The sequence below is a fragment of the Manis pentadactyla genome, chromosome 12 (genome assembly GCF_030020395.1).
Source record: "Manis pentadactyla isolate mManPen7 chromosome 12, mManPen7.hap1, whole genome shotgun sequence".
In the NCBI taxonomy this organism is placed as follows: Eukaryota; Metazoa; Chordata; class Mammalia; order Pholidota; family Manidae; genus Manis; species Manis pentadactyla.
In genome coordinates, this window is record NC_080030.1 from 14,548,903 (window position 1) to 14,569,192 (window position 20,290).

The following is a 20,290-nucleotide window of genomic DNA, read 5'->3' on the forward strand; positions in this document are numbered from 1 at the left end:
AGGAGTGAGGAGGAAGGGGAGAAAGTGCTTGGCACGAGTGGAACCAGCTCCAAACACCAGCCAGAGCGCTCCCGAGGCCACCCTCCCTCCCGAGGACGCTGATCAGCCGACCACGGGCCAGCGGCTCCCCCGGTGAGCACACACCCCGTCCTCGGCACAGTCGGGCCTCTGCCCACAGCCCGCTGTGTGTCTTGCGTGTCCCCACGTGTCTGAGCCACAACGTGCTCCTCTGACAGGCAGGGAGGCTGGCGATCAGCCTGTTAGGGTGCCCATGGGGAACACGGGAGGAGCCTTAGAGGGGTTCCCATGGCACCCAGCAGTGCAGAAAGGACTGCCAGCCAAGCTGGGCCACTTTGGGGCTTACTTCTCTGTACCCGATGAAAGCCTTTGGCCTCACCCGTCAGTGGCCTGGAGCCTGGCTCATTTGGAAAAGCACATGGGAAGCAGCCTTTGGAACAGATGCTTGTAATTCCCTGTGGCTGGGCCCGGTCCTTGTCCTCACGGTGGCCACATGGGGGACCTCTGGGGGCAGCAGAGGGGTACCTGGGAAGGTTTTGGCAGGACTTCCTTCAGCAACAATAGGTATGCAGCACCCACTTTGTGCAGACCCTTTGGGGACACTTAGCATAACTGAGTGAAGGAAGCAGACACAATACTGGAACCCTGTCCCGGGCCGAGTCGGGTAGTCACTTCAGGCGTCATCCACAGGTCACAGCTGGGGAGCTTCACAGGCAATGCCCTCATGGCCTCCTCAAGTTACAGGGGGCATAACAAGGGGCCAGAGGAGGAACTGAAAATGTGAGCATTCACTAGATCCAGAGGGAGCACTGCCCATCTCACAGAATGGGGGGAGGTGGAGTTTGGGGCTTTGGGGCTTTGGGCAGGGGAGCACAGCAGAGCCCAGCAGGTCACTCATCCTTGGATTCCCATGGGCGGGCTGACGACTGGGGACTTCCTATTCGGGAGGATGGGAGAGGATGGGGTCCCAGGACAGACACGCAGGGTCAGGAAGGGGGAGGGGCAGGTGCCGGGACAGGCAGAGGAGTGCACAGCGGCCAGGCCCACACAAGGGTGGACCCGGAGGGCAGTGTGGCTGGAAAGACCAGGCTTCTCACTCTGCCACCCCCAGGCCTTATCCCAGCCGCAGGATGGGACGGGCTAGGCGCCTTGCCTGGGAGCCCGAGAGTGTGCTCAGGGTCCACCATGACAGCCAGCCTTCATCCACCCTGGAGGGCCAAGTCCTCCACCACTTGGTCCAGGAGGAGCACCTGGGGCCCATGGTGGCAGAGCTGGAAGGTGAGGGGCTGCAGCCAGGGGACCGTCTAGGGTGGGCTTCCCAGACTGGGGTTCCCTTCAAGGCAGTGAGGGCTCTTCTGTCATTGTAAGGTGTGGGGAATCAGCCCCGGGGTGACCCTTTCTCTGTGTCCTGCGCTCCAGACCCACGGCAGAGGCAGCTGGCTCCAGAGACACAGGGAAGGTTGGCTTCGTGGCTACAGCGAGTCCAGGCGCTCCTTCAGACCCCTGTGCAGGAGCAACGGCCGGTGTCACCTGCCTCAGCCCCTGCAGAGCCAGAGGACATCCCAGCAGAGGCCTCAGCTCTGAGGCAAGGACCCAAGCTGGAGCCCCAGGAGCCCTCAGGCCTGGTGCGCAGAGCAACTGCCGTGATGGTACCAGGCCTTACAGAGCCAGAGCCATGTCCAGACCCCATGAGCCCCTGGGACATCCCAGGAGTGGTTTCAGCCCCGGTGCCAGGCCCCGAGCTGGAGCCCCATGAGCCCTTGGTCCCGGGTCCCGTGGCACCTGCAGGAATGGCACCGGGCCTGGCAGAGCCAGAGGCGGACCCGGAGCCCACCCGCGCCTGTGTCGCCATCACCCGGCACGTGTGGAGGAAGGAGGAGTGGACCATTCTGGCATTTCCCCATGGCCTGGTGGCCGAGCAGCTGACCCTGATCTGTGCGGTGAGCTGAGCGGGCTCTCAGGGTCGGGGGTGGGCCTTCCCTGTGTCACGGGCTGCCCCAGACCTGCCGTCCCTGACGTGGACTCCTGTGATCTGGGCCCATGTCCCAGCTTCCCCACGGACACACCATGTGCCCTGAGAGACTCTCCTCGCCCCCAAGCCCTCACTGACCACACGGGGACAATAGGGCCGGCCCTTAGGGATCCTTGCAGACCAATGATTTGGAACGGAGGGAAGGTGGGCAGGGCCTGGCCGGGCTGGGAGGGGCAGGGCAGGGGAGGGGTGCTCAGGGAGGTGCTGCCAGGGCCTTAGGCCCTCGGGTCATTGGCCTGGCAGGCCTCCACAGCCTCCACACTTCAGAGGCCCCTGCCATGGACTGACTGTGGGAGACACTGACACCAACAAAGGCTCTGGGTGGAGTTGTTTTGGGGGAAACTGCACCTGAGTGGGTAGTGGGGTCCACGGGGTGGCAGATGCCCCAGTTTGGGCAGGCGTGAGCTGCCTTTTGTTGCAGGGAGGAGGTGAGTGAGGGTGCCTGTGAGCAAAGCCCCTCTGTTCCCCACCACTGGGTGCCTCAGTGGACAGGGTCTGAAGTCCGGACGGCCACGAGGCTCACAGCACGTCCTCAGCTGCCTGGGCTCCAGCTCTGACCGGTGACCCTGCCTGGGAACAGGGGCACCAGGGGCACAGCTGGATGACCCTCCCTTGTGATCCCCAGGGGCTGTACGACAGGATGGACTTTGTGGAATGTAACAGTTACTTACAGAACCAGCCACAGATGGGAGACATTGAGCGCCTGGCTCTCACCACGTATAGGACGTATAGGGTCCTCAGGGAATTTGATGCCTTGGTTAAGTTGGTCACCACCACCTGCCTCGGGACCCCGAGCATGATGGCCTCGGACAGGGCCGAAGTGGTTAGGTTCTGGATCTGGGTGGCCATGGTATGTCATGGGACGCCCCCGGGGTCCCCTCCTTGGCCAGCTCTCAGAATGGGTGCCTGTGGTCTGCCCTGCACAGTCCCTGGGCCCCTCCTGTCAGGGGTGTGTGGACCTGCACCCACAGGTCCCAAAGGGGGGACAGCCATCCCTGGCCCCTTCCTTGGGTTGAGCTACAGTCCTCCACCCAGGAGGGCTGCTCAGCAGGTAGCAGGTGTGCTGGGCTCCCTGGATGTCTGTCTCCTTAAGGACAGGCGTTCATGGGGGGACAGAGTAGAGAAGCAGGCCACGCTCTCAGCTCTGTCTTCCGTCCCAGGGGAGTCTGAACCTCAGGAACTACACTGCCCTCCATGCCATTGTCTTGGCCCTGCAGAACCCTGCTATTCATCGTCTGGAAAGCACCTGGGGACATGTTTCCTGGTGGGTACTCTTGTCTCTGGAACCAGGGCACCTGAGGGACAGGGACACCCCTATGTCTGGGACTTCCTGGGAGGTGGCGGAGCTTAAGGACAGGGATGGCAGGCTCTTGGGGTCCCCTGTGGGTTAGGCCACGGGTACCCCTGCAGGAATCAGTTTCCTGCAATGTCAGGTGTGGGTTGAAGCCCACTGGAGATCTTGAGCTTGTGCTCTGCAGCAGGAGGTCTTTGCCCCAAGGACAGCGACCTCGCCCAAAGCAGATTCACCCCTGGGGAGAACTGGGAATGGAGGCCCTGGGTGGAAACATGAAGCCCCCTCCACAGGCCATGGATTCCCCAGGGCTCAGAGCCGTGGTGGAAAGCCTCCTGCAGGCTAGTGGACCTTCTAGGATCTCCAGGAAATGGGGTCGGTCCCGAGGCTCTCCACCTGCTGGCCATGTATCTACCTCCTCCTCTCCTCTCCCCTTAGTGTCTGCCTGATGGTATATGAAGACCTGAAAACACAGGACAACTGGGTTCACAGGAAGCGGCTGTTCAAGGTAAATGGAGGTCTGGAAGGGAGGGGTCCTCGGGGCAAGTCCCCTTCCGTGCTGTGGCACAGCTTTGGGAAGGACTCCAGGTGTGCGGGGTGAGAGGGGGGAGCTGATGGAAGTAGGGTTCCCCAGGCCCCCAAGGGCCTCGTCTGTCTCCCTCCCTGGCTCCACTTTACTGGGGGCCTGGCATCCATCAACCATGGACTGGTTGTGGGAGGCCACGTGGGAGGGGAGCATGAGCACCTGAGTGTCCTGGACCTTGCAGGAGCTGGAGTCCATATTGAGGGCAAGGCAGCGGGGCCGCATGGGACCCGAGGAGAGGAGGACAAAGGTGAGAGAGGCGTGGCCAGGTTCGGGGCTGTGGGGGCAACCCTGCACCTGCTCCTGGTGCCACCAGCCCTGAGCTGCCAGCACTGGGGTGACCAGGAGGAGGGCGAGAGCAGCTGGGTACAGGGGGAAGTTGGAGGACAGGAGCAGGGACCACAGGGCCTGGGATTGGCCAAAAGCCAGCCCTGGGAGGGCCCAGGAGGGGAGAGCTGGGCGAAGGGAGGTGGGGAGGCAGCACAGGGTGGTCCAAGGTAGCTGGGGGCTGCGGTGTGGGGTTCAGGGGAGGCTCTGTGGGTGCCCCTGAGGCAGGCAGTGACTCATCACCTCCCCAACCTGGTGAACAGGACGTGGTCCCCTACCTTGGACTGATCCTGGACAATTCCATAGACAAACACCTGGAATATGAGGACATGAGTGAGCCCAGAGGGGCACAGGGGGGCAGGATGGTGAGCTTTAGGGAGGAGAGAGCCCCCAGTGAGCCCGGACCTCTCAGCACCGGGCCTCCCACACTCCTGAGTCCCCCCTCCACCCCAGGAGCGGGGCTTCTTGGAGAGGATTGCCAGAAGGACTGGCTTAAGCCCTGGTCCTGGCCCCAGGGCAGGTGGGGCTGAGGGCTCCAGGGGGCAGCATCTGGGCAGGACTGGCCTCCTCCTCAGGCCCTGCCCAGGGGGAGGGATGTTGCTCCTTCAGGGCAGGAAGCACATCAGGGGGCTGGCAGTGCCTTCCCACCGGAGGCCTCAGCTCCCCAGTGCAGTCCCTGCTTCTCGGTAGCCCCGAGCCTGGGCCAGGTCCAGGTGCTGTTTCTGGGCAGGACAGCCTTGGAGGCCCTGGCGGGCCTCCAACTTGAGAAAGGTTGGGGATGTTCCGGCCTTGTTCTGGGCTCAGGGGGCTGTTTCTGATGCACTTTGGTTTCCTTCCTGCCATCAAGACCCCCTGGGCAGGACCCTGTCCAGCCCATCCCCTGGGCCTAATGTGTCTTGAGAAAGTTAAGACACCCAGATCTCATGACACTCAAGGCTTTGTCAGGTGGGGGATGGGGTGTGGCATCAAGGCCAACTTCCTGGAGGAGGAGCTGGAGACCCAACTGTCAGAACAGGCAGGGCTGGATGGCATTGGAGGGAAGGCGGGTTCCCATGAGCAAAGATCCGGGACCATCATAGTGCCCCACTCCTCACACACCTCCTTCTCTGTACCCTGTTCTTTCTTTGCCCCAGTTCCCTGTCATCCAAAGTGAGATCACCATGCAGAGGAAGCTGGCCAAGGTGTATGACCTGGAGCCTGATGAGCGCTTCCGGTGCTTTGTCCAGGCCGTGGAGCCCCTGGATGAGGAGGAGAGGTGAGGCCGGCCGGAGTCAGGCGTGGGCTGCAGCTGCCGGGAGGCTCTGGGAGAAGGGCCCCCTGACGTGTGGCTCCAGGGGCTCACAGGTGTCCCTCTGTCCTGCAGCTACAGCCTGTCCTGCCAGCTGGAGCCCCCAGGCCAGGGGGCCGGCAGAAAGTGACTATTCTTCAGGCCCCACAAGATGTAAACTTACGGGCCGGCCAGGGCCAGGTGAGTTTCTGGGCTGGGGCGATCGGCAGGGGGTGGGCTGCTCCTCAGCCTCAGGGAAGCTTTGGGCCATGCTGGGTGTGGGGGCATCCTAAAGACAGGTGGGGCTGGGGTCCCAGCTCCACGGCTGACCAGGCCTGTGAGACTGAAGGGTGTTTCCCCTCCCCCTCCGGGACCCAGCCTCCTCCTCTGTGAGTAGGTGACGCTCAGGAGCCTTCCTGTGACAGGGACCCCCCGGGTGCTGGTGATTGACAGGACCCTCCGCACAGGGCCCGGAGCCCAGAGGGCAGTGGGGACGGGGTGGAAGCAGGATAATGGGGGGAACCCGGGATAACCTGCCTCTGCTGCTCACCCGCGTGGCCCTGTAGCTGCTGTCATCGGGCCCGTGGCCCTGCTGTTGTCCTGGCTGCATGTGGAGGAGAGCTGCTTCCCCTTCGGGCAGGCGGCCCCTGGCGCCCCAGGACCCCAGTCTGCTTGCTGCTCCTCCTCCTCCCGCTGCTCATCCTGAGCCTCTGCTGGGGCAGCTGCTCTGGCACCTCCTCCGTCGGCCGACTTCGGCATCTCCCCACGCTGCCGCTGCCTCCTCAAGGGCCTGTACGTAGCCACTGCCAACCTGGCCGCCTTCGTGCTGTGTCCTACCCTCTGCTCGTGGCCCGCTGGACAAAGGCGAGCCACCCCACCGTGTGGAGGGTTTTCGCCTTTGAGTAGGTGGCCTCCCACCGTGACGCCAACTGCTGCCTGGGTGCCATCAGCCACAGAGTCGTGGCCACAACGGTCCAGGAAGAGCTGGGGCCCGTCCTCACCATGGCCAGCCTTTCCCAGGATGGACACAGAGACGGCGCAGTGCTGCATGGGACCACCGCCCCCTGGGTGCCCAGCGGAGGCATCCGAGGCTGCAGGGCTGGCCGGCCGACGCAGGGTCCCGGGACATGCTCCCAGCAGAGCCCCTGTGCAACTCCCTCCCCTCATCCCTGAGAAGTAGCCTCCCCAGGCACAGTGTGGTCTGGGTGTTGTCTCTGAGGTTAATGGTTCCTGGGGGTTGGGGTCATCCCTGTGCAGAATGTAATAAATGCTGAACAGATCGGCACCACACTGCTCTTTCTTCTCAAAGCTCTGCCCCTCCTGCAGACATCGTGTGCCCCAGCCCACCCCACCCCCAGCCCTCAAACTCTATGACGCAGGGGGGCCCTGACCTGTGCCAGTTTGTCCTTCATCCTCTGTCCTCCCCCCATAAGGTGCTGAGGAAGAGCAGGGCACTCTAAGCCCCAGGCTGGCACACCTTGGCAGCACTGGGGAGGGCTGTTCAAAGAGAAACTGGGTCTTTCTTCCTGACACCTATAGGTGATGATCAGACACCAAAATCTACTGAATAGACGCCCCAGGGTGACTCTTCACACCTTGAATGCCACTGCAGATGTCGTAACCCAAGTAGATCCCAGGGCTGCAGGGCACCAGTCTAGCACTGTCCCATTTAATGAGACACAGCGCCCCAACCATTCCAATTCCTTTTCAAAAAATGTTGAACTTGGTCTCTCAAAGCACCTCCAAGAGGTGCACTCCTTCCATTGGGGGCCTTTCTCTGAGCCCAATTTCTCGACGCTTCACAACTCAGAGCACCCACCAAAGCTCCCAGGTCCCCAGTCCTGCTCCATGGTGCGTCTCAGCCATCCAGCCCCAGGCCAGGCTGGTGTGAGGCTGCTGGTGTCCTGCTCGTGGGTGGGTCCTGGCTGAGTGGCCTGACGTCTGTGACCTGAGTGGAGGCACTTGGCTCTGAATCTCCCCATAACGCTCCCCCAGGGCTCTCAGGATGTGTTCACCGTCCCAGGAGGGGAGGCCTGGCCTGGAGGGGAGCTGCAGGATTAGCAGAAACACCCCTCTGGGGGCCCCAGGCTGGAGACAGTCTCCAGGGCTTATGCTGCAGGTGGGGCCCCAGACTGGGACTGGGGAAGCCGACGTGGGCCCTCCTGACAGCCTCAGGTGACCAGGTGACAGGAGGTAAAATCAGGACACCCAGGCCACCCTCCTTCCCCTTGCCCTGCCCACAGCACCCTCAGAGCCATCTGCCTGCATGGTGGTCCCAGGGATGACCTCAGGCTCCCTGGCCACGTAGGGAGGGAGGTTTGGGCAGAAGGAGGGCAGGCAGGCCTGTGGCAGGGCGGTGGCCCAGGTCAGACCTGTCATCCTGCACAGCCCACCAGCCTTAACCTGCTGGGTGGTCACTGGGCCAGCAGTCCGTCCTGTCCTGGTGTGTGCAGGGGCCCCAAGCGCACCGCGGCCTGGACCGCTGGTGCTAGGACATCAGGCTCACACGGCTGCGTAGCCACCCTGACTGTGGCTGCAGTGCACCTGCCCCACCCACCGTGTGCTGGGGAGGTGGCAGGGCCCTCTGGCCCTGGGTGCACTACTCTGCACCCAGGCACCGACTCTGGGGGCTCCCCGTCTTCGGGCTCTTCAGAGAAGCTGATGCTGGTGTTCTTGTTCACAGGCTCAGAGAATGAACTTTGCAAACACTCAAGGTAGGAGAGCATGTGCGAGGCTTTTATTTAGGGAAAAAGCAGAGGACAGAGCTCCTGGCTTGCACCTGCCCAGAGGGGACAAGATAGCCCCGGGGTGATGCACAGTCTAGGGGATTTATAGGCAGGTGAGAGACAAAGGGCCAGGGATGCAGACCTGCTAAATGGACCACAAATGCTTATCTTTGAAGAGACACTTAATTTCTTAACAGTCTTCCAGATTATTTTGCAGAGTTAACACAAGAAATTTACTGGTCTGATTCTTTTCCAGAATAACAGCTTCTTGGTTTGGGAGCGTATCAGTCAGGATCACCTGTCCTGTTCCCAAGGTGACCTGACTTATTGTCTGCTGTGTAAGAAACCTATTTTTTGACTTCTTGGGTTTTAAAATGCAATCATCTTTTAAGATGGAATCTTTCCTGTTTTTAGTATGTTGTTTGTTACTGGGTTCGCTTGCCATTATTACTTGCCTAGGATGCAAATCGTTTGATTAGGGCTAGAGGAAGAAAAGCAGCATCTGGGTAAAGTTAAAGAAAATAAGCCAGGCCTTTTAGCAGGCTACGGTACATTTTACAATAGTGTCATGTAATTGACACAATGAAGACTTTGGCTATGCTGCGGTCTTTTCTTATGTGGGGGATATTCAAACATTTCAGGCCAAGTTACTCCTTGGCTTTTTAGTTTTAATTAATCTCACACAAGAATGCTTATATTACTTTAGAGAATTAATGTGACCGACTTTGCTTAATTGTTTAATATGGAGTTTCCGTAGTGGTTTTATTCCGGAGGCCATCTCCCTGCTCGGTCTGCACCCACGGTCCCTGCCTCACTAGCACTGAGGCTCCGTGGCTTCCCTCCCCAGCTGCCATTCCCTCCTAGTTCCTCCTCCAGGCTTCCCTTCTGCACTCCCCAAGCTCTCTGATCCCATGCTCGCACCCCTCTCCCCCTGCCCTTCCAGCCTTCTCCTTCCCCCACCCCTCCCCCGAACTGGGACTCCTGTTAGGAGGGCGTGTGTATTTTCCTCGGTTCTTGTCCCCGCCGCAGCAAAGAACTGAAGGGCAGAGACACAGTGAAAAAGATTAAAGTTTTATTTAGAGAGAAAGTGCACACTCAGAGCAAGGGGAGTGCGGCCCCTCGGAGGGGCGCCGGTGCCCGACCTCCGCCCTGTGCCTCCGCAGGCCCTGCCCGCGGCGCCGCGCGCCAGGCGCTCCTCTGGAAACGAGGCCCGGGGGCTCGCGCACAGCCGGCGCCCCGCCTCGGCCTGCGGGCCGCCCGGGTTGTCCTCTCCAGTACGGAGGGGCTGTCGGCCAAAACCGTGGCGGTCACAAGCCCGCTTAGCTCGGGGCCGCTTGCAGCGCCTTCCAGCGAGGGCCTCGCGGACTCAGGCCGCGCTCGCCCAGCGCCGCCGGCAGGTCCCACCGGGGGCTCAGCGCACAGCAGGCAGCACGGCTGCTACGTTGCTTCTTTGTCCTCAGAGTTGCCGCACAAGGCGGCCGCGGCAGGCGGGCCCGCGCCCCTGGGGGTAGGGAGACTATCGCCCCGTCTGAGGTGGCGGCCGGCGGCCCCGCGCACCCCGGGGGGGGCGGCCCCGTCGTCGAGCCCCGCGGGACGCCGGCGGCCTTGCGCGTGCGCAGTCGTGGCCGAGGGCACAGGCCCTCTGGCGGCGCTAAGGGAGGCCGGCGCGCGCTCGCCTCCAGACGCGCGGGAGGAGGAGCTCGGCGCCGGCGGCGCGGCCTGTGGGAGCGGCCCTGGGGGCGGGCCGGGGTCCGGGCAGTGAGCCGCCGGCAGGCCGCGCTCCGAGAAGACAGAAACGCGGCCGGAGGCCGCGGCCCGGCGCGGGAGATCGGGGACGGGGCTGCCCGAGGCGGGGGAGGGAGGGAGGCTTGGGGCGCACGTCCCCGCCCAGAGCTGTTGAGTAGAAGCTCCCGGTTGGTGGCTTCGGGCTCCTCCGTGAAGTGGGGGCCCCGGCGCGTCTGTGGGGCATCCAAGGTGTGGGGAACGCGGAGAACTCTGAAGGCGCCGTGGGCACGCTGGAGGGGCGGCTGCCCGGGGAGCCCGTGCTGGCAGCTCCGGGGCGGGAGGCGCGCTGTCGGGCTCACGAGGGCCCAGCGCGTGGGCGGCGGTCGGTGCGCTCGGGCTGAGCGGGGGCTGAGCGAGGGGACGAGCTTCTCGGTGCTGGAGCAGGTCTTGTGTCCGTGAGTTTGTGGTGGCACGAACATCATGTGTGTGATTTTATCAAATAAGGCCGAAGCGTGTCCTAGAGGGCAGGTCTGGAAGAGGCCGAGCTGGGGTTTGGCCGGGTGGGAATGATGAAAGGGGCGTACGGTGGAGGTGTTCAGGGTGTCAGTTTAGTGCTGAGTCTCAAAGTCTACCACAGGGGGAGGACATGCAGACGGGGGTTGCAGATGGTCAAGGAGTAGATCCTGACAGGGTTGAAGAATTGGCATGTTGAGGACATAGGCTGGAGGGACTGGAGGTTGAGGTCTTAAGTGTAGGATGTCAGAATGTTACTTCAGTCTCCAGTCCCTCCCAGAGGTCAAACTGAGGCCCCCAAATGAGTAGAAGCAGGTGCTCACCATACATCACGTTATTAGCCTAACCTTCCTGGCACAGCCCAAGGGCCCAGGTGTACACACACTCTTACCTGGCAGAATAGTCCAAACGCTGAAAGGTTACCTTCCAGGAGACTGCTTTGCATATACAAGATTTAAATATCCTTCACCTGCTGAGTTAGCCCATTTTTACTCACATTTTAAGAGTTAGATTTAGAATCCTACTTTTAAATTTCATTTATTCCTGATTCTATAAATATAAATCTATATTACTTTTTAACCTTAAAAATATAAATAATGATACTATATACAATACATACCTTGCTTTTTTCACTTAAACTTGTTCCATATCTGTAAAAAAAATTTTTTTTCTCATTCTTTTTATGGCTCAATTTTATTGACCAATTTTCTATTAATAAATGTTTGGGGTTTTTTTTTCATTTTTTAATTTCAAATAAGATTGAAATTTATAACCATGTATGTATAATTTTACTGATGTTCTAATATACTTGTAAGATATATCTGTATAGGTAAAATTACTGGAGCAGATGGTATGTACGTCTCTAATGCCGATAGATAGTGCCTGTCAAATACACTTTTCTGTACAGGTTCACCAAGATTAAGAGTTTCTCTCTAGCAATTTGAAGAGGGCCTGCTTCCCCATGCTCTTGACAGCACAGTGTATTTTAAGACATTTCTATGTCTGTCGCTACTATAGGAATAATATCTTTGTAGCATTACTTTTATTTCACCCATGATGAGTAAGGTTGAGGATCTTTTCATGTGTTTGAGTTGCTTTTATTACTTTTCAGTGAACTATTAGTATACATTTTTGTGCAGATTTCCGTGACATTAGTATTTTTACTGATCTGAAGGAGCTTTATTAAAAAATTGAGATCTAATTGACGTACAACATTGCATTAATTTTAGGTATAACACAAAGATTTGATGTATGTATATATTGCAAAATGATTGCCACAATAAATTCAGTTAACATCCATCACCACAAATAGTTACAAACTTTTTCCTTGTGGTGACAACTTTTAAGATCCACTCTCTAAGCAACTTTCAAATGTACAACATTGTCAACTATAGTCACCATGCTGTAGATTACATCCTTGACTCACTCATGTTAAAAGTGGCAGTTTGTACCTTATGAAAAAGTAGCTTTATACCAGTGTGTGTGTGTGTGTGTGTGTGTGTGTGTGTGTATACCAGCCATCTGTATGTATTATGAAATAGAAATATTTTCCTGTGATTTCTGTTACTTTATATATGTTGGATTGTGCCATATATTTTTTAAGTCCATGTGGTTTCATCAATCGGTCTTTTGTGTTTTTTGGGATTATTTTTATATTGTGCTTAAAAAGACCTTTCTCCACTTTAAATTATGAGAAGTGCCCTCTCAGGGTTTCTTTTACTAATTGTCATTTTGTGTTAAAAATTTAAATCTTTGCCCATCTGGAATGTGTTCTGGTGTAAGATACAAAGTAGAGCTGAACTCATTTTTGTTCCACTGGCTACCCAGTTATCCCAACACCATCTATTAAATAATCCATGTATTTTTCATTAACTTGAAAAGCCACCTTGACATTGTGTAAACTGCTACATGTGTGTTGGGGTCTGTTTATAGACCTCTGTTCTGTTTCATTGGTCAGTCTATCTAATAATGTGTCAGTACCACACTGGAGTACCACACTTTTTTTTATAGCCTGAGGAAGGCTAGTATTAACTTCTGCAGAAAGTAAAATTTTGGTGAAAGTACAACATACAGAACAGTGTACAAATCACAGGAATAAGGCTCAGTGAGAATTCAGAGTGTGAATTACAGCACAGTGTGTATTTAGTATGCATAACCAGTACTCAGATCAAGAAACAGAACATTACCAGTATCCAGAAGCCCCTTCTGACCACTACACTCCTGAGAGTAACCACTATCTTGGCTTAATGCTGACCTCTAATAGCATATTAGCTGTGCCAATTTTGAAAATATGAGTTTTGCTTCATTTTTACTGTGATATTTCTCAGACCAGAAGCTCTTTCAACTTTTGGTTCTGCCACTCAGCTTGTGAACATACCACAGGCTGTGATATATCACTGCCCCTGCTATTCAGCCAAGGCTATTTACCCAGGACCTTCTAATGAACTGGTTAGGAGAGAAAGGTTAGTACTGTAGTCACCATGGGACTTAGCAGTAGTGGTTTATTTAGAAGACTTCCTCATGTGTGGGAGGCTGATTAGCTACATTTGCTAAGTACCTAACAGCTGCTATTAGCCTTTAATGATCTTATTTCCCAGATTAGTTTGGTGGCAAAAAGAGCCATTCCCAGATTATTCCCTGCCAAAGCTCCCAGGGGACAAATATTAGCTCTCAGTATCTGTATGTTAGGGACCAGAAAGGAATCTTCTCTGGATCCTGAAGATTTTTAGCCAGAGGGGTTAGCAACAGAGCCCATATCTGGCAGAAAGATTAAACCCATAGATTGAAATTGCTATAACTATCCCAGGGCAAATGGATTATGTTCTCTCAAAGTGTTTGCCTTTAGAGATGAAACAGAGGTTTTTGTTCTATATTCAATAACAGTTTGCCTTCTTTGTGCTAAATTGGAAATCAGTTGTCTTGCCAGCTTTCTTGTTCACAGTCCTAGGAATGTCCTTAGCATTCCCCTAAATAATGTGAAGTCACCTTTTGGAAATGGATTTCCTTAAGACTTTTGTCTGTTTGTTTACCATAGGGGTGGGGGTGAAATAGGTGAAGGGGATAAAGAGATACAAACTTCAAATTATACAAAAAATTAATCACAGAAATGGAAGTAAGCATATAATATAACCACTAATATTAAAATATATCTGTATGGTAATAAGGGTTAACTACACTTACCATGGTGAGCATTTAGTCATGTTTGTAATTGTCAAATCACTATGCTGTACATCTGAAACCAGTATAATATTGCATATCAACTAGTACATCTGAAACCAGTATAATATTGCATATTAACTATATTCCAATAAAAATTAAATAGAGTTTTAAAACTCCAGCTGGACCACTTACTAGTTGTGTGTCACTGGTCACATCGTTTTGTCATCTTGTGTCTTTATTTTTCCATTTATAAATGAGATTAATGATAGTAACTACCTCACAGAGTTGAGGATTAAATGAGTTCATACAAGTAAAGTACTTAGCATAGTGCCTGGCTTGTCATCTGTAAATATTAACTAGTATTATTTTACTCTTAGTAAAAACAAATGTGAGTAAATTGCAACATGCTCTTTGTTATCCCCTGCCCTCTGTGGCAGACATTGTTATCTGTCCCAGGAGTCTCTCTCTCCCTTTCATACTTTTGGTAATAGAACTTCCTTGAGTTTTGGCAGAACAGGTTGCTACCCAGCTTCCCTTGCAGCTACATAAGGCCATGTGACCAAGGTCTAGGGCAATAGAATACAAGTGGAAACAGTACATGAAACATATGTTGCTTTCTTTTTTTTTTCATTAACTATTTAGCTATCTTGATTTCAACTTTTCACTTACTTGATTTACTAAAGGCCAAGTATTTAATTCAGAATCCAGCACAGTATTTGCAATATGTATTCTTTTTAATTGAAGAACTACTCTATTCATTTTAAGTACATAAAACAGACTAATTTTAAATTCCAATTTTTTAAACATATGCATACATCAGTAAAACCACCACTCACATCAGGATTATCGAGCATTTTACATTCTGAATGCCATGTTATTCACCACATAAAACCTCTTAAACATCCTGTACTGTGTGTTTTATAATTTGTTGTAGCTTGAGTTCTAATAAAAATGTTTCTGCCTACTTCTGTTTCTATGACTTATGTTTCCATTATCTTTAAACTCTTATACTTGTGTAATACAAATGAGAGGAGTATCCATGGTTACAGAGCGATTTTTGATCCAATCTGAATTATTTTTAATAGTAATATTTAACCTGTTTATAAGTGTGGTAACTAATCTCAACCTCTGTCAATTTATCCTATGCTAGTTTTAATACCTCCTTGCTATTTTTATTGGTTTTTCACCACTTCAGCTACAATCTAATTGGAATATTTATTCTGTTTTCATCTGTAACTTCAATATCAAATTTACTTATAATGAACTATTACACCAGCAGTAACTATTGATTTTCCTTAGGCAAGATGTATATATAAAACAAGGTTTTAACCCACTGTTTCCCCAACCAGTGATTTGGAAATTTTCTTTTTACAGCGCTAGTATTACATTACGAACCGGTAACTTTTTTCTCCTTTACAATTCAAAAGAGGAGTAATAAAACTGTACCAGCTGGTTTCCCATTTTGTCAGATTAACATCTGGAATGTGTCCTGTCCAGTGACAAAGCCCTTTTATTTATGTTTAGCTAAGAACATGCATATCTAGATTACATGCCAAAAAAACCCCAGTATTCATTGCTCTATATATTGAACATTTAGCATGTCTTTTCAATTTAAAAAAACCGAAATTGTAGACCCAACTTAAAAATCTGTTTTTACATTTAGTTTTATAACTACCTATAACAATTTAATCTCAATACTGTTTAACTAGTTTTAATGCTTACCACTAATTTTTTCACACTCCCCTACTATTTAGTTACTTTAATTCACATTCTTTCTTGGCTGCAGTAAATATTTAGTAAAGCTTTCAAGGATGGGCATATCTGTGAATGTCTTCCAGTTGTCTTCATACAGACATAACTTGGCAAGATATATAAATATTGGTTCAAGATTATTTTCCCTTAAAACTGGAGATCTTATTACACTGTCTTCTGGCATTTAGAGTTGCAGGAGAGAAATCTGAAGTCAGCCTGACTTTTGCCCCTTTATAGATAAACTTGCTTTCTCTGGATACTTGCAGAATTTTTTTTTCATTCTTCCAATTTAAAAATGTCACCAGGAATGTCTAGGTGTTGCTTTCTTTTCATTGAACTTAAAAAAAAGTATCTTTGAGCTTTTTCTACTTGCAGATCTAGTTTGCTCTTCAACTCTGGACAATTTTCTTCAATTAGTTCTTTATCATTTCAGCTACATTTGTTTTGCCTGTTTCAGATACTCTTATCAGGCATAGATTGTATCTACTGGTAATAGTAGATTCAATCTCTACTGGACCGACCGCTCTCTAGGTCTCTCTTCTATCTTTATTTCTTTTCCATTTCTTCGGCTTGCTGTGAGGATTTCCCTTGTTTTGCATTTACTTCAGCCACTTGATTTTGTACCCCATCAGGCTGGCACATTTCTGTTATCTCTCTCAAATGCCTGCTATTTTTCACATGTTCTGATATTATTCTCTTTATCACTGAGCACAGCCCTTTAATCTCTGTCATACGGTACTCAATCCTTAGTCTCTCATCTGTTCCTACCGCTACATCCATTTCAAGAGGTGGCATTTTCTCGATCACTTAGCTGTTTCTTCAGAGTGTGATATTATGACCTTTTGAATGGCTCCTCAGAAGCCAGATCAAAAGGGAAGAATAAGGTTTTCGAAGGAATCAACAGCAACAACAAAAAAATATATATGCTGCTTTCTTAAGAGGAAATGCTTGCTCCGCTTTCTCTTTTTCCCCCTTCATGATGGCTGGAATAAAGACATGGTGAGAAGCCAGGCTGGGCATGTAGATGAACACATACTACCAAGATGGTGGAACAGTGAGTCAGAGGGACTGTGTCCCATGATTATCATGTACAGCGGAACCATTTGCCTGTGTCAGACCACCTCCCACTTCTGGATTCTGAGGTGAGAAATAATTAAACTTATTTCTTACTTGAGCCATTGTTTTCCTGGGTCTCTCTGCTGAGTATCTTGTTCAAATGTTCAATAAAACCCTCTCTTACCATCTGGGCATTAGAGAATATCTCTAATGGATTTGGGAAAGGATGGTTCTTAACCTGCGTGCTCCTTGACTTGCAGCTGTGAAAGTAGAGCCCATCCTACTCCAGTATGGCCTCTTCTTGATTCATCATATCTGCAATGACTATACTGTCATATTATGAGGTCCTGAGGTGAGGACTTAAACATATCTTTTTTGGAGGATACAGTTCAACCTACAGCAGCCAGAAATCAAAAACCATGATGAGGAGGTATCCCTCAGCTGGACCATTGTGGAGAGACAATGACTTGGCAGCTTGTCTGATCCTCCTTTCTCCCCCCACCCATCCTAGGCACCATCCAAACCCCAGGAAACTTTAAGATGTAGCAGTAGGGGACCAAGGGAAAACACCCCACCATGAAGAAGAATACCCCAAATTTGCTGATATGAAGTTTCCACCACCTCACAAATGGGGGTTTGGAACTAGCAATATAATTGTTACAAAAATAGTTATATCTCTTAGGTATCTAAACTGGGATGACATTCACACCTGCAACACCCTCAAGGGTTCAACAGAAAGAAGCCCAAATTCCTAGACCAGGGATTGGCAAACTATGGCCCACTAGCAACATTTGCTGGCTGCCTGTTTTTGTAGTTAAAGTTTTACTGGCACACAGCCGCACCAATTCATGTACATACTGTCTAGGGCTGTTTTTGTGCTACAAGGCCAGAGTTGGGACACAGACTAGCTATCCTGAAAAACCAAATGATTCATTATCTGGTCCTTTACAGGAGTTTGCCAGCCCTTTTCTAGATCAAGCTGTATAATTTAAAACAGTTTTTCAAATATTTACTCTACTACATAAACTTTCTGGTGTATTAAAACTGGTATATAAAAAGACCTCTGAGCCATCAGCTCTAAATTTTTTTGTGTGTTCCCAATACAATTAGGAGGGAATCAAGACCTCATGAGTTCCACTTTTCAGTGGAAAACAACTGAGTAATAAAAATGGAATGTCATCCCCTAAAAGCATCCTAAAAGTGGAATTGGAGATATATTCTCTTTAGCAACACAAATATTGGTGACTCCTGTTTCCCCTCAATGCATACATGCTTATTGAAAAATCATAGGCCAAAAATACTGCTGATGCAAATGCGTGTTATTAAATACTGTAGGATTTGCCAAACAACCCACAACAAATTAAATTGATAGGAACGAGCGAAACCCACAGTAATTTATCACTAGTTAAGCAAAAAAAAAGATTTGAAAACCATGGTCTTCTCAAGATGACACTGAGACAAAATATTCCTTCAGGAAATTATGGAAATTCCTACTATAGGTGGACATGTATGTGTATGATCCTTGGCAGCCAGGGTGGAATAGCAAATTAAGGTGCTCAGCAAATTATAGTAAATTTCTATTTTTAGTTTATAAACACTATGTTTTAGTAAGCCTTCATGACTTCTTAGTGTAGGCATAGTGGGTATCTGTTGGGTGGGTATTTGCTCTCCAAGATCCATTTAGAAGATTCTGTCAACATCTTCCAGCTTTCCTCTGGGGAATCATTGTGCCATTCTCATCCATGTGATTTGAGAAGGGCCAACTTTGGAATTGAGCATATGACCAAGACTGGTCAATCAGTATATTTTATCTCTTTGTCCATAGTTCAATGATGAGTACATATCTCATGACAAGCCAATGAGACTTAATCCCAGGAGTTTTGTCTTCATTGATAAGCCTTCTGCAGGGAAAGCCTGACAGCTAAAGAAGACAACACAGAGGAAAGCAGGGCTGAGAATGGAGACATATTCCTAAAACAGTTTGAACACCTGGATCCAGCCAAGCCTGAAGCCAGTGTGTTACCATCTCCCTTAAGAACCAAAGAAGGGATTTGCACTTTTACAGCCCCTCAAGACCATACTCTGGAAATATTTAACCTACACATGCCAGTTTAAAGTCACCTTTTATCATTGAGATTCTATGTTGGAAAAAGTAAACCCCAGGAGGGATTTTATTATATTTGCTATTGGTGCTGAAATTCAACACTATTTCTTCTTTTGGAGTCTTTATGAAGAAAAATAAGTCAACTTCTTCACCTGAGTCACTTTTTTTGGCAGCCAGACTTCTGGGTGGAATAGCAAATTAGGGTGCTCAAAACTCAAAACTTTAGGCTTCAGCACGATAATAAATAATTAAGATAAATATCCTAGAATCAGAGCCTGAGACCTGGTTTCAAGGGAAAGTAGTTTATTTGAGAATTGGACCTGGGATGCATTAGTAAGGAAAGAAAGGAGACCCATACAGGTGTATAAATGAGCAACTTGCCACTGAGGGCTGATTCCACTGGAAACTTTGGGAGACAGTGTAGAACACGTACCTCAGAGTTACTGCACCAAGGGGTGAGGGCACTTGGGCATTTCCCATCCTTATCACTGGATGAAGGTTGCTCAAGGGGATGTTAATTCCCCTACACATCTAGCCAATCCCATATGTGATCAATGCAGGTCTCTGCTTCTAGGAGATACAACTTAATATGCCTCACTTAATGCTTACAATAATGCTTATGCTGCATTTATTTCTAAGAAGTTATGTGCGTTAATTCAGTCATCATAATACTGTGAAGTATAAATGATTTTGTTATATATGGTAGTTATGATCTAGGAATTCACTCAAACACTTAGTGGATTCTGAATCATTGCTCATAGGACATTTCCATCCATCCATTCATCCATTCATCCACCCATCATCCATCCATCCACCTATTTATCCCATAGATTATAATCTTAAATTCTAAAATCAACTCATCCTGGTAGATTCTATTTTGTTTATTTTAAAAAAGAGAAAATGAGGCTCACAAGTGTTAAGTTTGACCTTCCTGAGGCCATTCCAGTCCAACTCCATCCAACGGAGCCCAGAGCCGGAGCTTCTTGCATGTGGCACTGTCCACTTCAGTCTCCATGCTCTGGGCATCTCTGTATGAAAGCTGAAGCAAAAAGGCAGAACATCACCTTGTTTCAGCCTCAGCTGGGAACATGCTTATCTGCATTATCTGAACCCAGAAACAAGGCTGTTCTGTGGGAACTAGAGCCACGTGGATCACCCAGCTGGAGCTCGGACAAAGCAAGGGGATGATCTGGAAGCATGGAGGAGACACCACTGCTGCTTTGCAGAAGCCACGAGACCAGAAGGAAAGAAGAGATGTACTCCATCTTCTCTCTTGTCCCGCCCCCCAGTCTTCTACCACTGCTTCCCATTGGCCAACCTTCTTGGACAAGGGACATTGGGAAATGTAGTTTATTAGGACCCTGGGCAGAGGGAGGAAGGAGGGAATCTTAAGAAAACAGTCATATGACCTTAGGACGAAAGTATTAAACAATAAAGGAAAATAAGAAACTTTTGGGTCCTAAAAAATGAAAAATTGTGCACATCTTGACATGACCAAACATATCTGCATGGACAGGGAAGCTGGAAGCCAGCTATGGAATAACTGAAACAGTATTGCTGGCTGAGTTGTATTAGCTGGAATTGGAATCATTTCTCTTCACTTCCATTTTCTTTCCTGATAAAATTTATATTGTTGGCTGGAGTTGGGAGGGGGTCCTACAAAATCCATCCTTTTCCTAATCATATGGCTCCCCAGTCAAGGACTACATTTCCCAGACTTCCTTGCATGGTAGTACT

At 50.5% G+C, this 20,290-nt stretch overlaps 1 protein-coding gene across 1 annotated transcript; it reads left to right on the forward strand.

The window, feature by feature from the left end:
• The first annotated feature begins 270 nt into the window (after positions 1 to 270).
• On the forward strand, positions 271 to 5,679 carry LOC130680077 (uncharacterized). The gene is made up of 4 exons (XM_057490088.1): positions 271 to 798; positions 1,142 to 1,296; positions 1,438 to 1,958; positions 5,385 to 5,679. Exons 1-4 carry the CDS (start codon positions 743 to 745, stop codon positions 5,508 to 5,510), a joined length of 858 nt encoding a protein of 285 aa, XP_057346071.1. The 5' UTR covers positions 271 to 742; the 3' UTR covers positions 5,511 to 5,679.
• The last annotated feature ends 14,611 nt before the right edge of the window (positions 5,680 to 20,290 follow it).